Consider the following 21180-nt stretch of genomic DNA (forward strand, 5'->3'; position numbering starts at 1 on the left):
CTTACATGGCAAGTTTAAATACACAAGATTCAAATGACATTTTAATACATTACACACATCACATCTTTAGTTTAAGTCCACAACATTCAAAAAATCTCTTTTTATTCTTTAAATTTTGTGCTCAGTCAAACTAAGACACTTAAAATGGGATGGATAAAGAATTAAAATGGTACTCTATCTTAGTTTAACTGGGCACGAAGGTTAAGAAATAAAGAGGGACTTTTGAATCTTGTTGTTTTAAAAGATTATGGTCCTAAATTTGTCTTGAAATTGAAAAACTTACTAAATATTAAAAAGAGGCACTCTTTTTTAGACAAACCAAAACCAAAAGAAAGTCTTAAATCGGAATGGCTGAAATATTTTTTACGTAGTTGCATTTTTAATATAAAATGATATTTTAGTTAACTTCTTCACGTGTTTGTTCCTTTATTTTTATTTTTTTTAATACTCTCTGGCAAAATTCTGCCGCCGCCACTAAATATAGCAGTTGCGGAAAAGAACCTTGGACTATTCCCCAATGAACCTTGGAAAATCTCTGATTCTTACAACATAAAGAAACTATATGCAGAGCAATAACATCCACTTCCAACCGCACCTCAAACAAATCTATTACAACACACGGTACTATACATAGGCGAATCCCCTTCCCAGAGCATTAGGGAATATAACAGTGTGTTCCCCATATTCTCATATATCCATTCTTAAATACAACCTGAAGCACACCGGGAAAAAACATGTGTCTCGGGCTTTTGCAGCATTACACCATAATGGCTGCTCGGTTGTCCCTCATTTCTCCGATGCCTTAGTGACTTCTACCCAGTTGGTTGCTTTGTCGAATGCCCTACTAATGCTAACCGAGACACAACATATGCGAGTAGTTCCTCACGATGAGAAAATGTAAAATCCAGATGCGCGTACTCAAACTCATTATATGATACATCTACACCTGCATCAGTCATTACGTCATAATGTTTCCTAACCATGGATGGCCTGATGACCTTGTCCTTGTGCCCAGCAACAAGATCAACAGGAATGCCAATAAGGATATAGTACTCCCCCAAATCCAAAGGCTGTGGTGAACCATAGACTTCCATGTTTGCAGCAGCACTCCCGTAGTCAAACATGATAAATTTACGACCGCGTTTAATCTGTGCCATGTGAAGTGCCACGCGAAATGAAACAGCTGGCATGTCATTCATATTGTAATGTGATAATCCTAAAGCTCCGACCCAATTTGAACTGTCTCCACCGACCACATAACTTATAAGGGTTTGCACCAGGCCTCCAACAGCAGGTAAGTTATGGAAGTCCCGAGCCAACTTGTTGACCAACATGCGGAAAAACCGAGTGGGTATATAGAAAGCTGGCACAAAGGGCATCAGCAAAGGAGATAACATTAGGAATACGTACTCCATCACCGTGAATACAGGATTTGAATCATGATGGAAGCCAGCAGGTGATAACAAGATTAATCTTGAAAGCCTATGGGGTTTTTCCTCAATTCGCTGGGTTATGACATGCATCAGAATAGCAGCTCCACCCAAACTATGGGAAATAGCACAGAGCTTGTAAGGTTGATCACTCTCACACTCTCCCTCGAGACCCTCTTGGCTATTTTTCAATTCAGAAACTTTTATTTCGTGGATCTTCTCTATCATTGCAGGTATATCTTGTGTCCCGTGCTCATTTATGGAATACCGCCAGTATCTACATGCACATGCCACATACAGAAAGTAAAAGTAAGTTGACAGAGATTTAGCAATGGCAGATATATAGAAAATCAATACCATTTCAAGGAAGATATGGATGAAGGTACTTCCAACATGAATGGGAACGGCATGAAGTTGTAAACTTACTGTTGTGGGGATATATTTCTGTCAACGTGTTCTCTCGAAACCAGTCCGCGAAAATTTCCGAGGAAAACATCATACCCTGAACAATAAAGAGAAATATATATCACTTAACTATCGCGGTACAGAAATAACTATAGTATATCACACCTAGATACATTGGCTCAGAAATCCAAATGCCAAACCTTGATCATAGGCTGCAAATGCCGGAGAACCAACAACTCCATTTGATACCCAACTGTCAAGTCAGGTAACCGTGTAAGATGTAAGATGTACAAGATATCTATCTACTTGACAATTATAACTGATCAAACTACAATTTTAGCAACAAGGAAGAAACAGAAAACTAAGAACTGAAAGATTATCAAGTCACACAGCAGTCAAATACATTCATTGACAAAGAGATTCACTGGTCAGTTCTCTAGCGATTTTGGATGGGATACTTCAGCAAGATACAAGGATCCACAAGATCAACGTGACAATAATTCTTGATCTCATGCTCAGACAATTAATCAACTTTTGCTACAGATAGCACAACTCACTTTCAAGGGCTAATGCAGAATATACACCATCTTCAAGAGTATAATTTGAATCAACTTGATTAAATATCTTGCTTTTGCTAGTTAAGTTGCAACAGAAAAAGTATCTTACTTTATTCAAATTTGACAGTGACAAAACGTAATTAAGAAGCGGAGTACTGAATTTCAAGGTCGACAACCATTCTTAATCATAGTCCCACTACCCCGGCTAATGATGTGGACTGGCAATTTACACAGCTTGGTAATGAATTGAATGATCCTAAAGATGGGAATTAACCCTTCTTGAACAGATTCACTCTAGAACAATTGAGAAAAATAGAATGAGAATGAGAATAGAGATAGAAATGAGTTTTTATTTCATTGATGTTCAAAACATGCCTTACACAACGAAGAAGTAGATCTATATAGCTGAGTTAGGCAACAAATGCAGTTACAACCAAGTTAACTGATTTTTGGACTAGGCGCTTATGGCCCACGCGCCTGTAACTAATTCTCCCACGCACCTGCCTTAACTACTTCTAACTAATTTCTGGACATCTAACTAATTTCTGGACCTAATCAATTAACTACTAATTATCCAGCTAAGCTAATCCATCACATTATTCAACTAATCACTTACAATTAAAAAGGAATTACAATATTACAATTTGAGCTCATAACAATACCCTCCCCTTCAAGCATCCTTGTCCTCAAGGATTAAAATGAGGGAACTTCTTGGTGAAATCATGTAGTTCCTCCCATGTACTGTCCTCCGCAGCACAGTTCAACCATTTAACCAGGACTTGAGTGATTGCCCTTCCCCTCCTTTGAGCCAATCTCCTGTCAAGAATAGCTAGCCAATCTCCTGTCAAGAATAGCTTCAGGGGCCAGTGTGGGAGCCTATCTTATTCTTTAGCTGAGAGACATGGAAAGTTGGATGAATTTTTGACCCCCTAGGTAGAGCCAAAGTATAGGCAACATGTCCCACTGTAGCAGTAACTTGGAAAGGCCCAAAGAACTTAGATGATAGCTTCTGAAAGGAGTGATCTTTGAGAGAGAGTTGCTTGTAAGGCTGCAACTTTACGAAAACCCAATCACCAATCTCAAAAGACCTCTCAGTCCTGTGCTTGTCAGCTTGCATTTTCATCCTGTTCTGAGCTTGAGCCAAGTGAAATTTGAGTTTCTTGAGAGTAACTTCCCTTGCCTGTAGACTTCTATCAACCATGTCCAGCTGAGAGTCCAAAGGGAGGTAGGGTAGCAAGGGGGGTGGTTTTTGACCATAAACATCTTCATAAGGTGACAAGGGGACATGTTAATAGCTGAGTGATAGGAAGTGTTATACCAGTACTCAGCAAGGCCTAACCAGCTAGGCCACTCTTTGGGTTTATCAAAAGTCATGCACCTCAAATAACTCTCCAAGCACCTTTTCACAACCTTAGTTTGCCCATCAGTTTGAGGGTGGTAGGCACTAGATGTGAGCAAGGAGACTTTCTGTAACTTGAATAACTCTTTCCAAAATTTGCTAACAAAAACAGGATCTCTATCTGAGACGATAGTCTTAGGCATACCATGAAGTTTGAATACACCATCCATGAAAAGCTGTGCAACATCCAATGCAGTATATGGATGTTTAAGAGCCAAGAAGTGTGCTGCTTTGCTGAGTCTGTCTACCACCACATAGATAGCCTCGTTACCAACAGCTTTAGGTAAACCTTCTATGAAGTCCATGGAAATATCTTGCCACACCCTTTCAAGAATTGGCAAGGGCTGTAGCAAGCCAGGATATGGAACATTCTCTCCCTTGCACCTTTGGCAAGTGTCACATTCCCTCCCAAATGTGTACACATCCTGCTTCATCTGTTTCCAGTAGAACTCTTGTTTGAGTCTATGCAAGGTAGCAGAAATGCCAGAATGACCACCAGAAGCACTTGCATGAAAATGCAATAACAGTTTCTTCCTCAAGGTAGTATTAGACCCAACCATCATCTTGCCTTTCCTGCTTAACACACCAGCAGTCAACTGGTAGTAAGGTTTGTGGGGTGCATTAGATTGTATATCTTGAATCAGCTTCTGAAGTTTGGGATCCTGATACCAGAATTGCTTAACCTCATCTATTAAAGGAAATTGCACACCTGAGATGTTGAATAATTGAACCTCCTCAGACTGCCTTGATAAGGCATCCCACATTCTCCTTGCCTTTCTTATACATGATAGAGTAGTCATAACCAAGTAGCTTGATCAACCATTTTTGGAAATGCTGGCTTGGTGTGGATATTCTCTGCTCAAGTAAGTACTTGAGACTATGATGGTCAGTCCTGATAGTAAATTGCCTACCAAGCAAATAGGGTCTCCACCTTTGAACAGCAGTAACCAATGCTAATAACTCTCTTTCATAAAGAGAAAGTGCCATGTTCTTGTTAGACAACCCCTTGCTTAGACAACCAATTGGTTTATGGTCTTGTGCAATTACAGCACCAGCACCAATACCATGACCTGATGCATCAATTTCAACTGTGAATTCTTTAGAGAAATCAGGAAGAGTAAGCACAGGTGCAAATGTGAGTGCCATTTTAAGCTTCTCAAAAGCAGTAGTAGCCTTCTGATTCCAGTGAAAACTGCCCTTTTTAAGCAAATCATGTAAGGGCCTAGCAATGACTCCATATCCTTGGATGAACCTCCTAACCCGTCAATCCCAAGAATCCCCTAAGTCCCTTTAGTGTTTTTGGTTCAGGCCACTGGGACACAGCATCTATTTTATGCTGATCCATTGCCACTACTCCCTTAGAGATCACATGACCTAAGTAGTCAATTTTAAGTACTCCAAAGTCACATTTGCTCTTCTTCACAAACAAAACATTACTTCTTAGTATTTTGAAGGTCTCTTCTAGATGCAACAAGTGATCAGACCAAGTAGAGCTATAGATAAGTATATCATCAAAAAACACAAGAATGAATTTTTTGATGTAGGGATGGAAAATTTGGTTCATCAAGCTTTGAAAGGTAGATGGGGCATTTGTAAGGCCAAAAGGCATGACTAGGAATTCATAGTAACCATGGTGTGTTCTAAAAGCTGTTTTAGGGATATCAGGCTCAAACATCCTGATCTGGTGATAACCAGATCTGAGGTCAAGCGTTGAAAAGAATCTAGCTCCATGTAGCTCATCTAATAATTCTTCAATAACTAGTATTGGAAATTTGTCCTTTACTGTGAAATTGTTTAACTCCCTATAATCTACACACATCCTCCATGATCCATCTTTTTTCTTCACCATGACCATAGGTGAAGAATAAGGACTACTAATGTTTCTGATTACCCCAGAGCTTATCATTTCATCAACCATTTTTTCAATTTCATCTTTTTGGACAGCAGAATATCTATAAGGCCTTATATTGATTGGAGAAGTACCTTCCTTGAGGATGATCTTATGGTCATGCCCTCTAGAGGGGGGCAGTTCAGTTGGAGGTTCAAACAAGTTGAATACTTGTCCAAAACATTTGTCAAATCCTGCTGTTGTGCTTCTGCGACATTCTCACCTTCCATGGCATATAGACTAATTCCATCTCCTTGTCCTTCTTCAATAAGCATTCCTACTGAGATCATGCAAAGTTCAGTAGGTTGAGCAAGCAGCTTGTGCATTTGTCCTGCTGGGATCATTTTGGTTGCCGGTGGTTGTGCTCCTCTTAGTGAAACTTTCCTTCCATTCATGCAGAATTCCATTTTGAGTTTCTTGAAGTTCCACATGATATCCCCTAGTGTGATCAACCACTGAATCCCAAGGACCATATTGCACCCACCAATGGGTAGTATTAGCATATCAGACTCAAAACAGACACCTTGCATTTTCCATTCTACCCTTTTGCACACATATGAACTTGGAGCTTTACTACCATCAGCTATGGACACATTAAAAGGGGTTATAGCTATCAAATTGCACCCCAGCTTTTTAGCAGTGTTGTAGTCTAGACAGTTATGAGTACTTCCAATGTCAATCAAGACCTTAATGGCCTTCCCCCTTACAGATACTGTTACCCTCATGGTTCTAAAATCATGAGTGCATGAGATAAGATAGCACCCTCAGAATTTGTTTCTAATGCATGAGCCATTAGAGCCAATAAGTCACCTGGATCCATCATCACCTCATCTCCTCCTTCAGTTGGTTCTTCATAGTCCTCCACTACCATTGAGAATAACTGTCTTTTCATCTTGCACATATGGCCAAATGAGTATTTCTCATCACAGTTGTAACACAGACCTTTACTCCTACCTTTACTCCTCCTTTCTTCCATCTCAACAGAAGTGAGTAGTTTTGGATTTCTAAAAACTGGTTTGGAACTGTTGGCACTATTAGTGCTTTGGGTAGTAGTGCTTATTGGTCTAGGAACATGGGTTGATTTAGGAGGGTTATATGGCTTGGAATAAGGTTGGTTATTAGGTTGAAAAGATGGTGTAAATCTAGTGGTATTTCTGGAGGTTGACAGATTGAAATTTTGGAAGAAAACTTGTTGTTGAACAGATTGAAATTTTGGAAGAAAACTTGTTGTTGAATATCTAATGTCTGTTCTTGGATCCTTGCCAAGCTAATGGCCTTAGCCAAACTTCTTGGGCCTAACATCTTAACTGTCATCCCAATTTCAGGTTTCAACCCTCTCACAAAACAACTAACTATATATTCTTCAGAAAGATCAACTCTAGTAAGTAATTCATCAAAGATATCAACATACTCTTGAACAGAACCTACTTGCCTTAAATCTTTGAAGTCTCCCATGGGATCATCAAAAAGCTCAGTACCAAATTTGGAGTACAAGCATCTGATGTATTCCCCCCATCTTGGCCAGTCCCTTGTTAACCTTTGTTTCATATAGGCTTGGCGCCATTGTAATGCCTTGCCTTCCAACTTACAGGAGGCAATCTTCACCTTTGCATCATCAGGGATCTCACTTACTTCAAAGAACTGCTCACACTTATATAGCCATTCCTTCAACTTAGTGCCATCAAAACTTGGGAATTCCATCTGATATCTGTGATTTGTGAACTGATCTCCAAGTCTAGCTTGTCCTTTATACTTAGCTTCATTGATTTCTACATGAGGTCTTCTGTTTGCTCTATGGTTGTCTTCCTCCTGTACCCCATTCCTCTCTACTTCGACTTGAACTGGAGCATTTCTGTTTCCCACTAACAACCTCTTGATTTCTTCCACAGTTTGCTACATTTCTGCAACAGAACTGACAACTCCCTCCATTGATCCCTTCAAGAAGTCAACTTCCCTTCTTAGCTCTTGCATACGAGTGCTATGATCTCCCATTTTACAGATCATAAGATCGAGGCTCTGATACCAATGATGTGGACTGGAAATTTACACAGCTTTGTAATGAATTGAATGATCCTAAAGATGGGAATTAACCCTTCTTGAACAGATTCACTCTAGAACAATTGAGAAAAATAGAATGAGAATGAGAATAGAGATAGAAATGAGTTTTTATTTCATTGATGTTCAAAACATGCCTTACACAATGAAGAAGTAGATCTATATAGCTGAGTTAGGCGGCAAATGCAGTTACAACCAAGTTAACTGATTTTTGGACTAGGCGCGTGTGGCCCACGCGCCTGTAACTAATTCTCCCACGCACCTGTCTTAACTACTTCTAACTAATTTCTGGACCTAATCAATTAACTACTAATTATCCCGCTAAGCTAATCCATCACATTATTCAACTAATCACTTACAATTAAAAGGGAATTACAATATTACAATTTGAGCTCATAACAGCTAACTTAGTAAATAAAATGATCAAATAAAATATTAAAAAGAAAAGAGAAGCCGCGTCTCTTCGAACTGTTACTTATCATAGACACGTCCCAGATCCAATAGCACTTCATAAATTCTTCTAGCCAATTGACTGGCATGCCTTCCAGACGTTATCTAGTTATACTAATACTAATTATACACCTGAAGAACCAGAAAGGACAACTTCACAATCTGTCAACATGATAAATATGACTGGTCATTATAACCCCAACTTAGACATTAATATACACACACAGGAAAAAGTGACGTGAAGATTAAGGCAGACGTGCGGCTCACCCCATGGATGAATCAAAAACCCCATGTTGCAAATAAACAACTTTCTGAGCATCACGTCTGCAACATCAGATTTAAATCATCAGGTCACATTCATAAATGCTCATCCACCTAAAAGCTCTGGATATAACGAGACAGCGATGTGAAAACAGGAATCTAAACCTTGGAATTCTCTCCAAATGGAGAATATATCCATCTTTAGTTACCACACGAAGAGCTTCATATGGGTACCTACAACAGAAAGCAGTTATATGCTGAGGATATTTGTATTGCCAAATTTTATGTGAAAATATCAATTACTTAGTTATGAATACAAGAGTTCTTGCTGAGAGCCCATGCTTCAAATCTGTAAAGAACAATGCAATACCCCTAAACAACAAAGACTTCCTTATTTCCTAAAGCAGAGGAGAATCGAAAGAGGACACTATAAGAAAATTAACTTGTCTACCACTGAACAACAATCTCTTCCCTAAGAAGAAAAACAAATAAAAAGATGGCAATAGAAAGCTCCTCTTTACCACTGAACAATGGCTTTCCTAAAGCAGAAAGAGACCAAAAGAGGACAGTAAGAGAATATTGATCACCACTAAGATCTGAAAATTTTGTCAGACATGATTATCTACCAAAAAACAGTTGACAGAAATTCTTCATTTTCCACACTGTCGATCAATTTAGACAGTCTGCCAAAAGCTTAACCTGTAGAAATTATAGCTCAATGTAGAAAGTACAGAAACACAAATGCAATTGAAATACAGGTGAGATGCTAGTCCTTTAAACACCACATCAAACTCCAAACAATTTCGTGAAATATCACCACAGTTTAAGTGATAAATTTGAGTCCTTGTTTAAAAAAAAGTTAAATTTATTTGAACATGTTATCTGTTCGGGAACTTCTCAATTCAAGGAAACATGCATGTCAGATTAGGCTAAGGGGAGAAATCAAATAAAAGTGTCTTACCCAAGCTCTGTTATGACATCTTGACACGTCCTAGCATCTGTATTAAGTGAATGATAAAAGCCTGTTTGTCGTTCCCTAGGCGTAGGATCATTCTCTGAAAGAGTATCCGTAGGTACAGATACAGCTGAACCATCAGCAGGAACAACCTCAGGACCACTCATATGAGAAAAGAACCATTTCACCACTTCCGTAAATGTGACTATCGGAGAAAGAAGACAATGTGCTGCCTTGTGAACGACTCCAAAGACAGTCTCAATCATGATCTCAATTGCTAGATGGAGATCCTACATAAAATAAATCAAACCAAATCATTTTCATAAAAGCTGTAATGGCCGAACGGGAGTACAAAAGAACAATAAGACAATTACTTAAATGACCAACAGCTCTCGAGCCAAAAACAACCACACAATGACCCGTAGTCCTGCCCCAAACCAAAAAGATGAGCACAATGAACATAATATGTAAACGGAATCTCAAAAAACATATATCATACATATGATTCATGAAAGTTAAGCCCACTGCAACAAGTTTGTGATTGAGGATACTTTATGAGGAGAAAAGTGAATATGTCAAACCTCAACTACACCTCGCCTTCTGTCAGCGGCACGTTGGACAAAGTGGTCCCTGAGTGACTGTATTCTCTTGGTAGCTCGCAGATGGGGAGGCTGGAGGCTCCCAGGCGTAGTATGTGAACCATAGAGATACAACGGTATGCCCAACATAAATTTAATGGGGAAAAGGAACCATGAGAAGATGTATCCGAGCAAATGTACCCAATTGCGGCTCTGCCTGGTAAAACTGCTCACTCTGGAAGCTCGAGAACTTTGTGACAGAGGAGACGTTGGACCAATGTTTTCATCAACATCTTCTTGTGATGAGTATTCTACACTTGATGAGGCATTGGAGTCAACAGAAAGTTCATGAATTAATTGGTTAAAGGATGAGACACCACTGTGATCATCAAGGAGGAGCATGTTAACAAAACGTGCAGTTATTCAAACAACAAGAAAAGATAAGAAAGACTTTTTGACATCTACCACAATTGAAAATAGGGACAACAGTAACCCGATTGTCAATTCATAACTAGAGAAGCAGTAAATCGTCTGAATTTTTAAAGCATTGGCAAACAGGAAATCAAGATGGAAACTCACTCTTCCATCCAGCGTGGAAGTCTAGGCCCACGAAATGCTGGGCGAAGCTCCCAACCATGGATACCTTCAAGAATAGAAGAATTCCCTGGCAATATTGTCAGCAATAGTGCTGACACCCCATTTATCAACCTCACAACATTGTTCAATGACTCATAAGTGAATGTTTTAACTGACCTGAGAGAATGAAGAAAGAGATACTAACATCAAATAATCGATAGGTCCCAACAGGTGCTTAAGGAAGTCAGCAGACAAAACTACAGACATAAAACAGCATGAGCTTAACCCGCAAGGATTTCGAGTAAACATTCTAAAAAAGTTACTCTCTTTTTTAGAAGGTAAACAGCTACTACGCCTTATTACCGTCACCTAATGCTATAGCAATCCTCAAAAGAAACAATTTCATTTACAGACAACTTTTTTACGCAATTTCTCATTTATCCCACTAAAAAGGAAACCACAAAATTCATGATGATAGCTAAGGTATCTACTTCGAAAGTATATCTATCTTCATTGGTTGAGTTTTCATGATCTTGTTTCTTACTGTACTTTCACCATTAGTTCTGTTACTTGAATTGTGTGAAGAACTAAATACAAACCAGTTAAAGGTTTGTTTCCCACACCGCGACATCCTCCCCTGCTCACTTTTAGATGGAGCCAGTTATTTGCTGACCAGCACGAACCAATGGATTACCGAGAATAACTTACAAAGACACCACTCGTATACAATTGCTAACAGGTAGGGGAGCAAGGGTATATCCAGACTCATGGCTTCATATCCTAAATATGTGTCCTAAAATGTTGATAGAAATGCTTCAGCTGCCAACTTACTGTTTTATAAACTGAAAATGTCTTTTCTTTTGATATAGCTAATATCAGAAGTCTTCAGCTGTGTCAACCTTGAATACACCGAAAATGTCTTTTCTTCCGATATAGCTAATAACAGTATCTCCCCTAGTTCCACCTATTCTCTACATGGTAATTTTAGTCTTCTTCCCGCAAGTGATTAACCTAGTTCGCTCATTTATGCTACAGGGTAAAGTATAAAAAACAAATACACGTCCCTCCAGGTTTACTTAGAAAACCCTCATTGTCCACTGATATAAAGGGCTCTCTTTTTGACATATAAGGAACCAATGTCAATTTTCTCCCTTATTATCAGTCTGGCTCTCTCTATAACTCATCGTCTTCAACATGATACTCCGTATGTACACGCAAACTCTTCCCGCTTATTCAATCTTATTCTCAGAGCACTTCTTGGTAAATCGAGTTATATGTACTTGAACATCATATGCATTTATCTGATGGTATCATGATTCAATTAGCAACAAACAAATTGATGCTCGCAGTGATAGTAAACAATATCCTTTTGGCATCCTCTCTAACAACAGCCCCACCAAATTGTTGTCATCATAATTCTACTTGTTATACAAGTAAAAAGTCTACCCTTTCCCCAATTTTTTGGAATAAACACTCAAGAAGTCCATCACTTGATCATACCTCTTCGGGTAAGCTGCTGTTCTTATGCTTATCATTCTAAGGGCCTGTTTGGCCATGGATAGTGTTCACTTTTTCTGGAAGATTATTCCGCAAAACTGTTTGGACATACAACTGTTAAATTTTCCAGAAATTGAAAAACTCCAAAAGGCTATTGTCACTCCAAATCACTCGCAAAATCCAAAAACAACTCCAGTTTGTATTCATGTCCAAACGCAACTCTGGTTTTCAAATACCATTTTCAACTTGAAAACAAAAACTACATTTTTCCAAATTTCACAATCCTTATGTCCAAACGCCCACTAAATCTCAATTTCTTTCACACTATGTTGAAAGACATCAAAATAAGAGGAATTCTCCCACCATGCATACACACAAACAATTTAGCATTTGACCTAATACTGGCGAAAAATCGACAAATTACCTTCCCCCCGCCAAATAACCCAAAAAGGTAAAGTCCAAAATGATGAAATAACGTTTCATCCGAAGTTGCAGCTACAATTCCGGTCACGGGCAATAAATAAAGGAGCTAAAATTTGAGGTATAAAGGCATTAAATAAAGGAAGTAGGGGCCTCACGTTCGTATTAAAGAAGGAGAAATGAATGAAAGAACATACTCTTTGGAGACAGCAAGGACATGGTCAACCAGCCGTTGCATTGGTTTAGGTTTCCAATTTGGTAGATTGCAGAAGAATCAACCCCTTTTTTCTCAAAAATGCAATCTCGGGAGAGAGGAGAAAAGGGTCTGATGGAAGTCGGTTTGTTTTCTGCAACAAAGTCTTAAAATGCAACGTGGCAAATCCTTGTCTGTTACAGTGACGACTATCGGTTTCCAAAGTCCCACTATGCTGACTCCGCCTCCATCTTTACTTTCACCCAAAGATGCGCAAAAATTATGATTAAGTATTTGGGATGCGGCATGCAAATATACGTGGACTAAGATACAAGAACAAGGAAAATTGAGGTGCCAGAACCCCAAAACCTGTTTTTTCTAAGTGGCCCGGCCCCTTACTTTTTCCATTTTATTTTTTGTCTAGAAATTACTAATGACCTAGATTAGCAAACACATGGGAGCTTTTTTGTATTTTTAAAAATTTCAGGGTCCCTTTTTTTCTTTCCCTCTTACTTCTTCGTTCGTTTTCCCTCCAACTCCACCGATCGGTAAGCTTCACATTTTCCTACACCTCCATCTCCAAAAAACTTTGAAGGCAACTTTGGGAGCAAAAAAAACTATTTCAAGAACCAATATTTCATTATTTCAACTGAAGAACAGTTGTAGATTACAAAAGCCCTAATTTTTTTCCTATTCTCATTTCTTTCGAGTTCAAAATAGTATTTTTAATGTGATGTTCTGAGCTTACAGTCATAGCGAAGCCCTAACTTGTTGATTCTAATTGCCTATTGATTCCGATTTTACAGTCATTGTGAAGCCGTAATTTCTTTTTATTCTGATTTTTTGTTGAGTTTCATTGTTTTGCGCATGCATGTCTTATTTGTTGAGTTCCATTGTGTTTTGCATGCCTTATTTGTTGATTCTTTTGAGTTTATAGTCATGGTGACGACTAGAAGGCGTTCCGGATCACTTTGGAGAGTTGACTACAGGCCTTCTTCATCTAGAAAAAGGTTAAGAACAGAGGTCATTGACCTAGATCCCGACGTAGGTGAAGTTGAAGCCCAAAAGAAGAAACAAGCAAAGAAGTTAAATAAGACCAAAAAAACAAGAAAAGTTAAATAATAGACGAAATAAAGAACCAAATGAGGTGATTAATAGACGAAATGAATAACTAGATGAGGTGATTAATAGATGAAATGAAGAAGAGTTAAATAATAGACAAAATGAAGAAGAGTTCATTAGTAGACAAAATTAAGAACCAGATAAGGTGATTAATAGACGAAATGAAGAAAAGGGAGACGAGATGTCTCTTGATAAGATTCTCAAGGAGATTGATGAATTTGAATTTGAAGAAGAAGAAGTAGTAGCCAATTGTGGTGTTGGAGAAGAGGAAAGTGGCGAATGAGACGTTCCGGAAGATAAAGAGGACAATAGTGCTCGCCTATTCGTTCCTGAAAATGTCAAGTCCATCACCGTAGAAAAGCTGGAAAGGCTCGGATTAACCTTATAGATTTTAGAAGGCATTGATTTCCCAGCCTGTATCATAGTAAGGTCTTCTATGAAGTCGTGGTTTGACTTTAAAGTTCAATTACGAAAGCATAAACTTCTAAGTATGTTTCGTAAAACTTTTTCGGCCCCTTCTTGGACCTACCCTTACATTGGGATAAATTTTGTGCAAAGTTTGTTCATTCGCTTCTTCTATGGCAAATTAATAACCGAAAGAGAAAGCATGAGATCTGGTTTTTGATTGAGGATATGCCATGTTGTTTTGGGACAAGGGAGTTTGCATTGGTCACTGGGTTTAATTGTGATGTCATCCCTAGTGGAAAGGAGTTGAGTTTCAAGGTCCATACAAAAGGAGACAAGTTCTCTAAAATAGTTAAAAGAGTTGTTCAGGTGTTACCCAAGATTTGCTCATGAAAAGCTTGAAAAACAAATCATTGACCAAATTGGACAAGCTTAAGTTGTCGTTGCTGTGGTTTGTTCACTGCATTTTATTGACACATGACAAGTCTAAAACAGTTGAGACGAAATGGATAAAATTGGTTGATTCGTTGCTGCGCTTTAACAAATATCCTTAGGGAAGATATGCTTTGATTTGACACTGGATTAATTACTTAAAGAACAAGGTGGACATGTTGAAAATGTTTAAACAATTCAAAAACGACCCCACTACAAGACTAACTTGCTGTCTTTTCGGGTTTCTCTGGGCATTGATGGTAAGTTATCCATACTAATATCATTTTATTATAGACCATTGGTAGTCTGTTGACCCTATTATGTGTTGAATTCCATTACAGGCATGGGCATATGAAGCAATCCCCTTTGTTGGACGTAATTGTGCCAAATCAGGGGTTGTTCCGCTTCTAACTCCAACGATGTTGATATGGCGCACTTCATGCCAAAAAGAACCTAATCCATTCATAAAGAAAATACCTGTTGAAGAGGTAACAATTTGAACTTAAGTCTATTAGAATGCCAATATTGATACATTATAAACTACATGATGCATTCAAAAAGAAAATACCTGCTGAAGAGGTAAAAATTTGAACTTAAGTCTATTAGAATGTCAATATTGGTACATTATAAACTACTTATTTTATGAACTGATCTTGTTGATTTGTTGAACTTAAGAGGGTGCATCCTTTTCTTTACTCAACTGTTGGTGAGATGGAGAAGGACCATATAAGAAATCTTACGTCTTATGACGACAAGGAGGTGGATGTCATGACCCAACCGGGGGGACCATGGCGGGCACCCGGAGCTAACCCACCGGGCACCTCTCATCATACATTCACATTCATATCTAGGTGAGACACATGGCTTACTATCAAACTCTATGACTCAATAATACTATTTCTAACGGCTAAAACGCTTTTATATCAACGTCAACAACTATGCCCATACACATATACACAAGCCGACAAGGCTAGCAAAATAATATACAAAATATGAGCCGACAAGGCCTAAAGACTTCTAACTGTACACAACTGTCTACGAGCCTCTAGAGAGAGTATGTAATATCATATAGACGGGACAGGACCCCGCCATGCCCATATGTATATACACAAAAGAATAGTACCAACAGCTGCATCTCCGAATCAAATGGAGCTCCTCTACGCAGTCTCTGAACAAGCAGTTTATGGGTCAAGTCTATCTCTCTGTCCACCTACGAGCATAACGCAGCGTCCACAAACAAAAGGACGTCAGTACGAATAATATACTGAGTATGTAAAGTATAATCAATAACATAATTGAAGCATGAGAAATAACATAAGATAGAAAAGTCATGGGATGAAAGAGCCATTTATACCTCTAGCGACATTTATCATAATTTCTTACCCTTTTTCTAATGGGGACCTTCCATTACATATGCTTACATATATCGTAGTACCATACCCGACTATAGAGGTTCGGTGTCTCACATACCAGGCCATGACAAGGCTCGGTGCTATACATACCTCGCCCTACCAAGGCTCAGTGTTATCCGTACCCAACTGCAGTGGTGCGCGCGATAGATATCATACCCGGCCATATTAGCTCGGTGTTCTTAATAATCATACTTAGATATGTATATATATATATATATATATATAAGTACATAAGTATCATCAACATCACTATCATTTCCATTATATCCTTCTTTAGAGGATCAACTATCATAGGATGAGACTAATGGTATCGTGAGAATATCAAGAATCATGAGCTTTAGTGATTCTAGGAATGAAGTCATCTTGGAAGACATTATGGAATTCACGTGAAGGTATACAACAATGGAATCATGCCTTAAGGAAATAAGGGTTAGCCTTACATACCTCTTTGTCTTCTTAGCTCCTTAACGTTCACCGTCGAAGCTTGGAAAATCTACATTTAGAAGGATTCATACCATAGTTAAGCCTTAAAGACACTCTTAAATTCAAACTAGAATAATTCATGTGTTAACGAAAATTGGGCAGCATTTCCCCTATTTCATCGACTTCCACCATATTGCGCATCAACTCCCAAACAACCATAATAACATCCACAATATCATAATCAAGTAATCACATTCCATTAAGTCTTCAAAATTCATTCTCATATTCAACTTATATCAACAACTTCACACCAACCCTTTGCACAATTTTGTACAACACTTCCTTGTTATCATTAATACCTTTTATGAGGAGATTATATCCATAGTATACTAAGAATCATGACTCAAGTTAGTTTACTACTCAAAAATATCATGAAATCTACATTTGGACCTCATTTTTTACTTTCTTCTTTCACCCAAGTTATTCAACAACTAAGCATTCTTAATAACATGAAATAAACATGAAAACTAACCTTTTATCTCATAAGAATAAGCTTTGGAGCAAGTTATCAACTTGTATGAAAACCCTAGCTTCAATACCCAAGAAATTCTTGAAGTCTACCAAACCTAGTGAGTCTTCTAGCACATGGATATCTTGATTCTTGCCTCTTGACCTTTGATTTCTCTTGGGTTTGGTCCAATATATGTATGATAAAGTTCTAGATCTCTCAAGGGTTTGGGAGAAGTGGAAAAATGAAAAATAAGAACAAGGGTCATCTATTTATATTAAAAGAACAAAGCTGCCTGACCACGTTATAGGGACACTTATACTGTCCGTATAACTTTATACGGTCCGTATAAGTGGTTGTATAATCCCACCAGGGATTGACCCTTCTCCGGAATGTTATACGGACCGTATAAAGCTATACGGGCCGTATAAGTGGTCGTATAACCCATATTTTCCGAACTTGCTCTCGTTGATTCGTTTGACTTCCAATCCTTGTGAAACCTTCTTGGCACTTATATAACACTTCATTAACCATACAATAGGCCCGATAGCCCCTCCTCAAGAATTACTAAATAAATATTAGCTCAATTATAGAGAAAACCTTTCCAAACATGACTTACATCTCACTTCCTTCAACGAACTTAGTTTCATATATTCATATGACTTCAAAATCCTATGGTACACACTTTAAGCTACCTAATAATTTCCTTAATCTCGTAAGGACTTCTTATTGACCTTAAGCTCGCATTAGTCTACTCGCACGGCAACAATTTGAAATCTCTGAGATGTAACAGTGGATGAGGAAATAGATGCATTGGGGGAGGAGATTGCAGATGCAACATAGATCAATAGGCCAGGAGAGCCCCACCAACAACGTTAATAGAGCAAGAGTTTGTGACTTCTAGTAGTGAATTTTGCAAGGAGTGTGGAAATACCATTCTAGATAGACTTGCAGCAATTGAGAAATCAATTGTTGAGTTTACAAAATGCATCAGGCAATTGATTTATTTGAGGACAATTTGTACTGTTAGTTAGGACAATTTGTAATATTATCCTTTTTTTTTTTGGTATGTTGTAATATTATCTTTGTTTTGTACATGATTTAATGGATGACTTTAATACCTGTGTCAGATATTAACATTGTTGTTGCATTACTGTCAATTAGCTTTTAGAAAAATAACATGTTTACACAATGTAATCCGACAAATGGATATATATTAAGTGTAGACGTGATAAATTATAAACTTTGAAAATGCATCGACAATCAAACAACTAGTCTATGGATTAATTGTTGTACACGCATATAGTGGTAACATCTGATTTTGGCTATATATTTTCTGCCAAAAATCTAATGATTACACCTATATGATCCCTTCCCAATGTGGCTTTTCAATCACTAAACAAGGAAAAGAGGGTTTTACAATTAATGCTTTGATGAGAAGTGGAAAAGACACTCATTTTTAATCCCTATAAATAAACTCTTCCATCTTCAATCTTTGATCATAAAATTCAGATTTCCAAAACTCTTCAAAAACCTCCTATATTCTTCAAAATGGCCAACTTGAACAACAACAACCCAAATGACCTTCCAAATGGCCATCATGACCCCAAACACCGCCCCTCCCCCACCAAACAGCCTTACGAAGACCCTCGGGTTAGTAGAATGTTGTGGGAAGTACTTGTTGCTAGCAAGAGCATCACCACACTGTTTAGCCTTGTGCGTGGACTTCAGGAGGACGTGTGGTTTGTCCGTCACCTTCCTTTCACCACGAGAGAGGACATGGAGCGTCATCATAGGAGAACAAATAGGATTCTCACTGAACTCCTCGCTGATCAGGGAGAGGTGCTCGAAGGCTACAACACCCGTCTCCTTCCCCTCCATATTCCCCTGAAGCTTCACCCCCACATTCACCTCAAGCTCCCCCCCTCCCCCACACACACACCATAATAACCCTCAGTAGTTGTAGTTTCTGTTTTGTTTTGTCTTTGTGTTTAGGGTGATGTTTTTGTTGTTTTGTTTGACTTTCCATGTAAATCACCCTATGTAAATATTAAGGTTGCCTCTTGGCTTAATCGATATTCACTTATTTCCAGTCTATGTCATGCACTGATAACTTAATAGTTCCACTGATAGGCACTAGATTTAATTGTGTATTCTACTAGACGTTAAAAATGGGGAAAATAAGAAATAACTGCTAACTGTTAAACATAGACACTAGACCTAATTTTATCTTCTAGAAAATGGGAAAAATTGCACTGCTATCTGCCACACGTAGACAATAGACCTACTTGTCTATTCTACTAGACATTGTTGAACAATGGGAAAATATGCACTCATAACTTAAGAGTCCCACCCATAAACACTAGACCTAATTGTGTCTTCTACTAGAGCTTATTGAAAATGGGGAAAATAAGAAATAGCAAACAACTGTCAAACATAGACACTAGACCTAATTTTATCTTCTACTAAGCGTTGTTGAAAAATGTGAAAAATAAGAAATAACTAATAACACCAATATTAATGTAAAATGGGAAAATTGCACTGCTATCTGCCACACATAGACACTAGACCTAATTGTCTATTCTACTTGACATTGTTGAACAATGGGAAAATATGCACTAATAACTTAAGAGTTCCACACATAGGCACTAGACCTAATTGTGTCTTCTACTAGACGTTATTGAAAATTGGGAAAATAAGAAATAACACCAATATTAATGGAAAAACTATGCATGTTAAAATTGATGAATTAATTCTTGAAGTTTATATTTGTGGGCACTTAAATGGGCTCTTAAAAAATATATAATGTCATGAATTAACTTTAAAATAGACAGAAGACCGAATTGTATCTTCTACTAAATGTTGTTGAACAATGGGGAAAATATGCACATTGATGAATTAACTTTAAAATTGATGAATTTATTCTTGAAACTTATATTGGTTGGAATTTAAATGAGTACTTGAATAAATATATAACGTCATATTTATTAATATAAACACCAATTTCAATGAAAATAAATATGATGTTCACATATAGTTATGTCACCAATTCCAAGTTGTTACATATGATCATCACAACCAAAGACTTTCACTAGCATATTATTGACATTAATCAATTAGTGTCATTATTTAGATCATTATAATGTTTTTTTGACTAATTCCATGATGACAACATATTATTTAGTCAAAAATATAAGTTTTAAATTCAAAAATTAGTTCAATTCTTACTTAATAATACATTGAATATTCTACTAGTATGTTCTAGGTGAATTATAAACCAAACATTTAGGCCTCGCATATGACTCCAAACGATAACTTTTTTCAAACCCAACGTCAAATAACGGTAAATTTTCCATAATAAATACCCTCATCCCAAGGCTTTCTTCCAAAGAGTAAAAAACCGACATTTTATTATAACTCAAGGGAAGATTATTAGAAGTGTCGATTCATTAATTTCTAAAATGTCACAGAAGTCGTCGTCTAATTCGTATGGCACTCAAAAGGGAATATGCGGGTGTGGTGATTTAGCTCCCATTAAGATTTCAAAGACACCACAAAATCCTGGAAGGGAGTTTGATAGTTATGCTAAGGGAAAAGTTAGTATTTAATATGCTTATGTCTGTTTTAACTTGATACACTGCTAATTTTTATTTTTATTTTGATTTGTGCAGAAAGAAGATGGTAGATGCGGTTATTTTAAATGGGTCGACGATGATACCCCATTAATCAATGGGGAGGAGAAATTTAATTTAATGTACAGGCTCCACAAAGCTGAAGATTCATTGGGAGAAGTCAGAAGCCTCTTCAAGGAAGCGGAAGCATTGAGGGACTGGTTTAAAGATCAAATGAAGGAAGCTCAGACTGAGAGGGATCAGGTAAAGAAAGAATTGAATGCGGCTGAAATGGACAGGGATTAGAAAAAAAGCAAAAAAAAACTGAAGGCATCTGAAGTTAGGAAAGAAAAGATGAAGAGGATGTTGTTGTGTTTAGTGTCATTTTTAATTACCAAATGGGTCGTTTGTGGTTCCTTTTGACTGTGTTTCCTTTTATAATCAATTATCAGCTTGTTTTATGTCTAGACTGAATGCATTCGTTAAAAGTGAAGACAAAATAACAACGTTTAACATAGACCAACAACAGTAATACATAGACCAACAATAGTTATAAATAGACCAACAACAATTATACATATACTGCAGCCATATCAAAAACTA

The 21180-nt window shown here is 37.6% G+C and overlaps 1 protein-coding gene across 5 annotated transcripts; it reads right to left on the reverse strand.

Annotated features, from left to right (window-relative positions):
* Nucleotides 1-510: 510 nt before the first annotated feature.
* LOC132603546 (uncharacterized) lies at nt 511-13068 on the reverse strand. Of its 5 annotated transcripts, none has more exons than XM_060316671.1 (9): nt 12669-13068; nt 10558-10731; nt 9982-10289; nt 9407-9690; nt 8611-8679; nt 8452-8508; nt 2036-2088; nt 1857-1932; nt 511-1707 (listed from the first exon to the last, which is right to left on the reverse strand). In XM_060316671.1, exons 2-9 carry the CDS (start codon nt 10613-10615, stop codon nt 813-815), a joined length of 1800 nt encoding a protein of 599 aa, XP_060172654.1. In that variant the 5' UTR covers nt 10616-10731; nt 12669-13068; the 3' UTR covers nt 511-812. The 5 variants fall into 5 exon arrangements, with proteins under 5 accessions (XP_060172654.1, XP_060172652.1, XP_060172655.1 ...); XM_060316669.1 differs by having other exon boundaries at nt 9982-10357; XM_060316672.1 differs by lacking the exon at nt 12669-13068 and adding an exon at nt 11386-12603.
* Between the last annotated feature and the right edge of the window lie 8112 nt (nt 13069-21180).

Source organism: Lycium barbarum, chromosome 7 (assembly GCF_019175385.1).
Source record: "Lycium barbarum isolate Lr01 chromosome 7, ASM1917538v2, whole genome shotgun sequence".
Classification (NCBI taxonomy): Eukaryota; Viridiplantae; Streptophyta; class Magnoliopsida; order Solanales; family Solanaceae; genus Lycium; species Lycium barbarum.

Excerpts from the sequence above, each read along its gene's own strand:
- LOC132603546 (XM_060316669.1), bottom strand. The coding sequence starts at position 12,709 with ATGCAACGGCTGGTTGACCATGTCCTTGCTGTCTCCAAAGA. Across the intron at positions 8,680-9,406 it reads GATGTCATAACAGAGCTTGG|GTACCCATATGAAGCTCTTC; the intron begins GTAAGACACTTT and ends TTTCTGTTGTAG. Across the intron at positions 8,509-8,610 it reads CATTTGGAGAGAATTCCAAG|ACGTGATGCTCAGAAAGTTG; the intron begins GTTTAGATTCCT and ends CTGATGTTGCAG.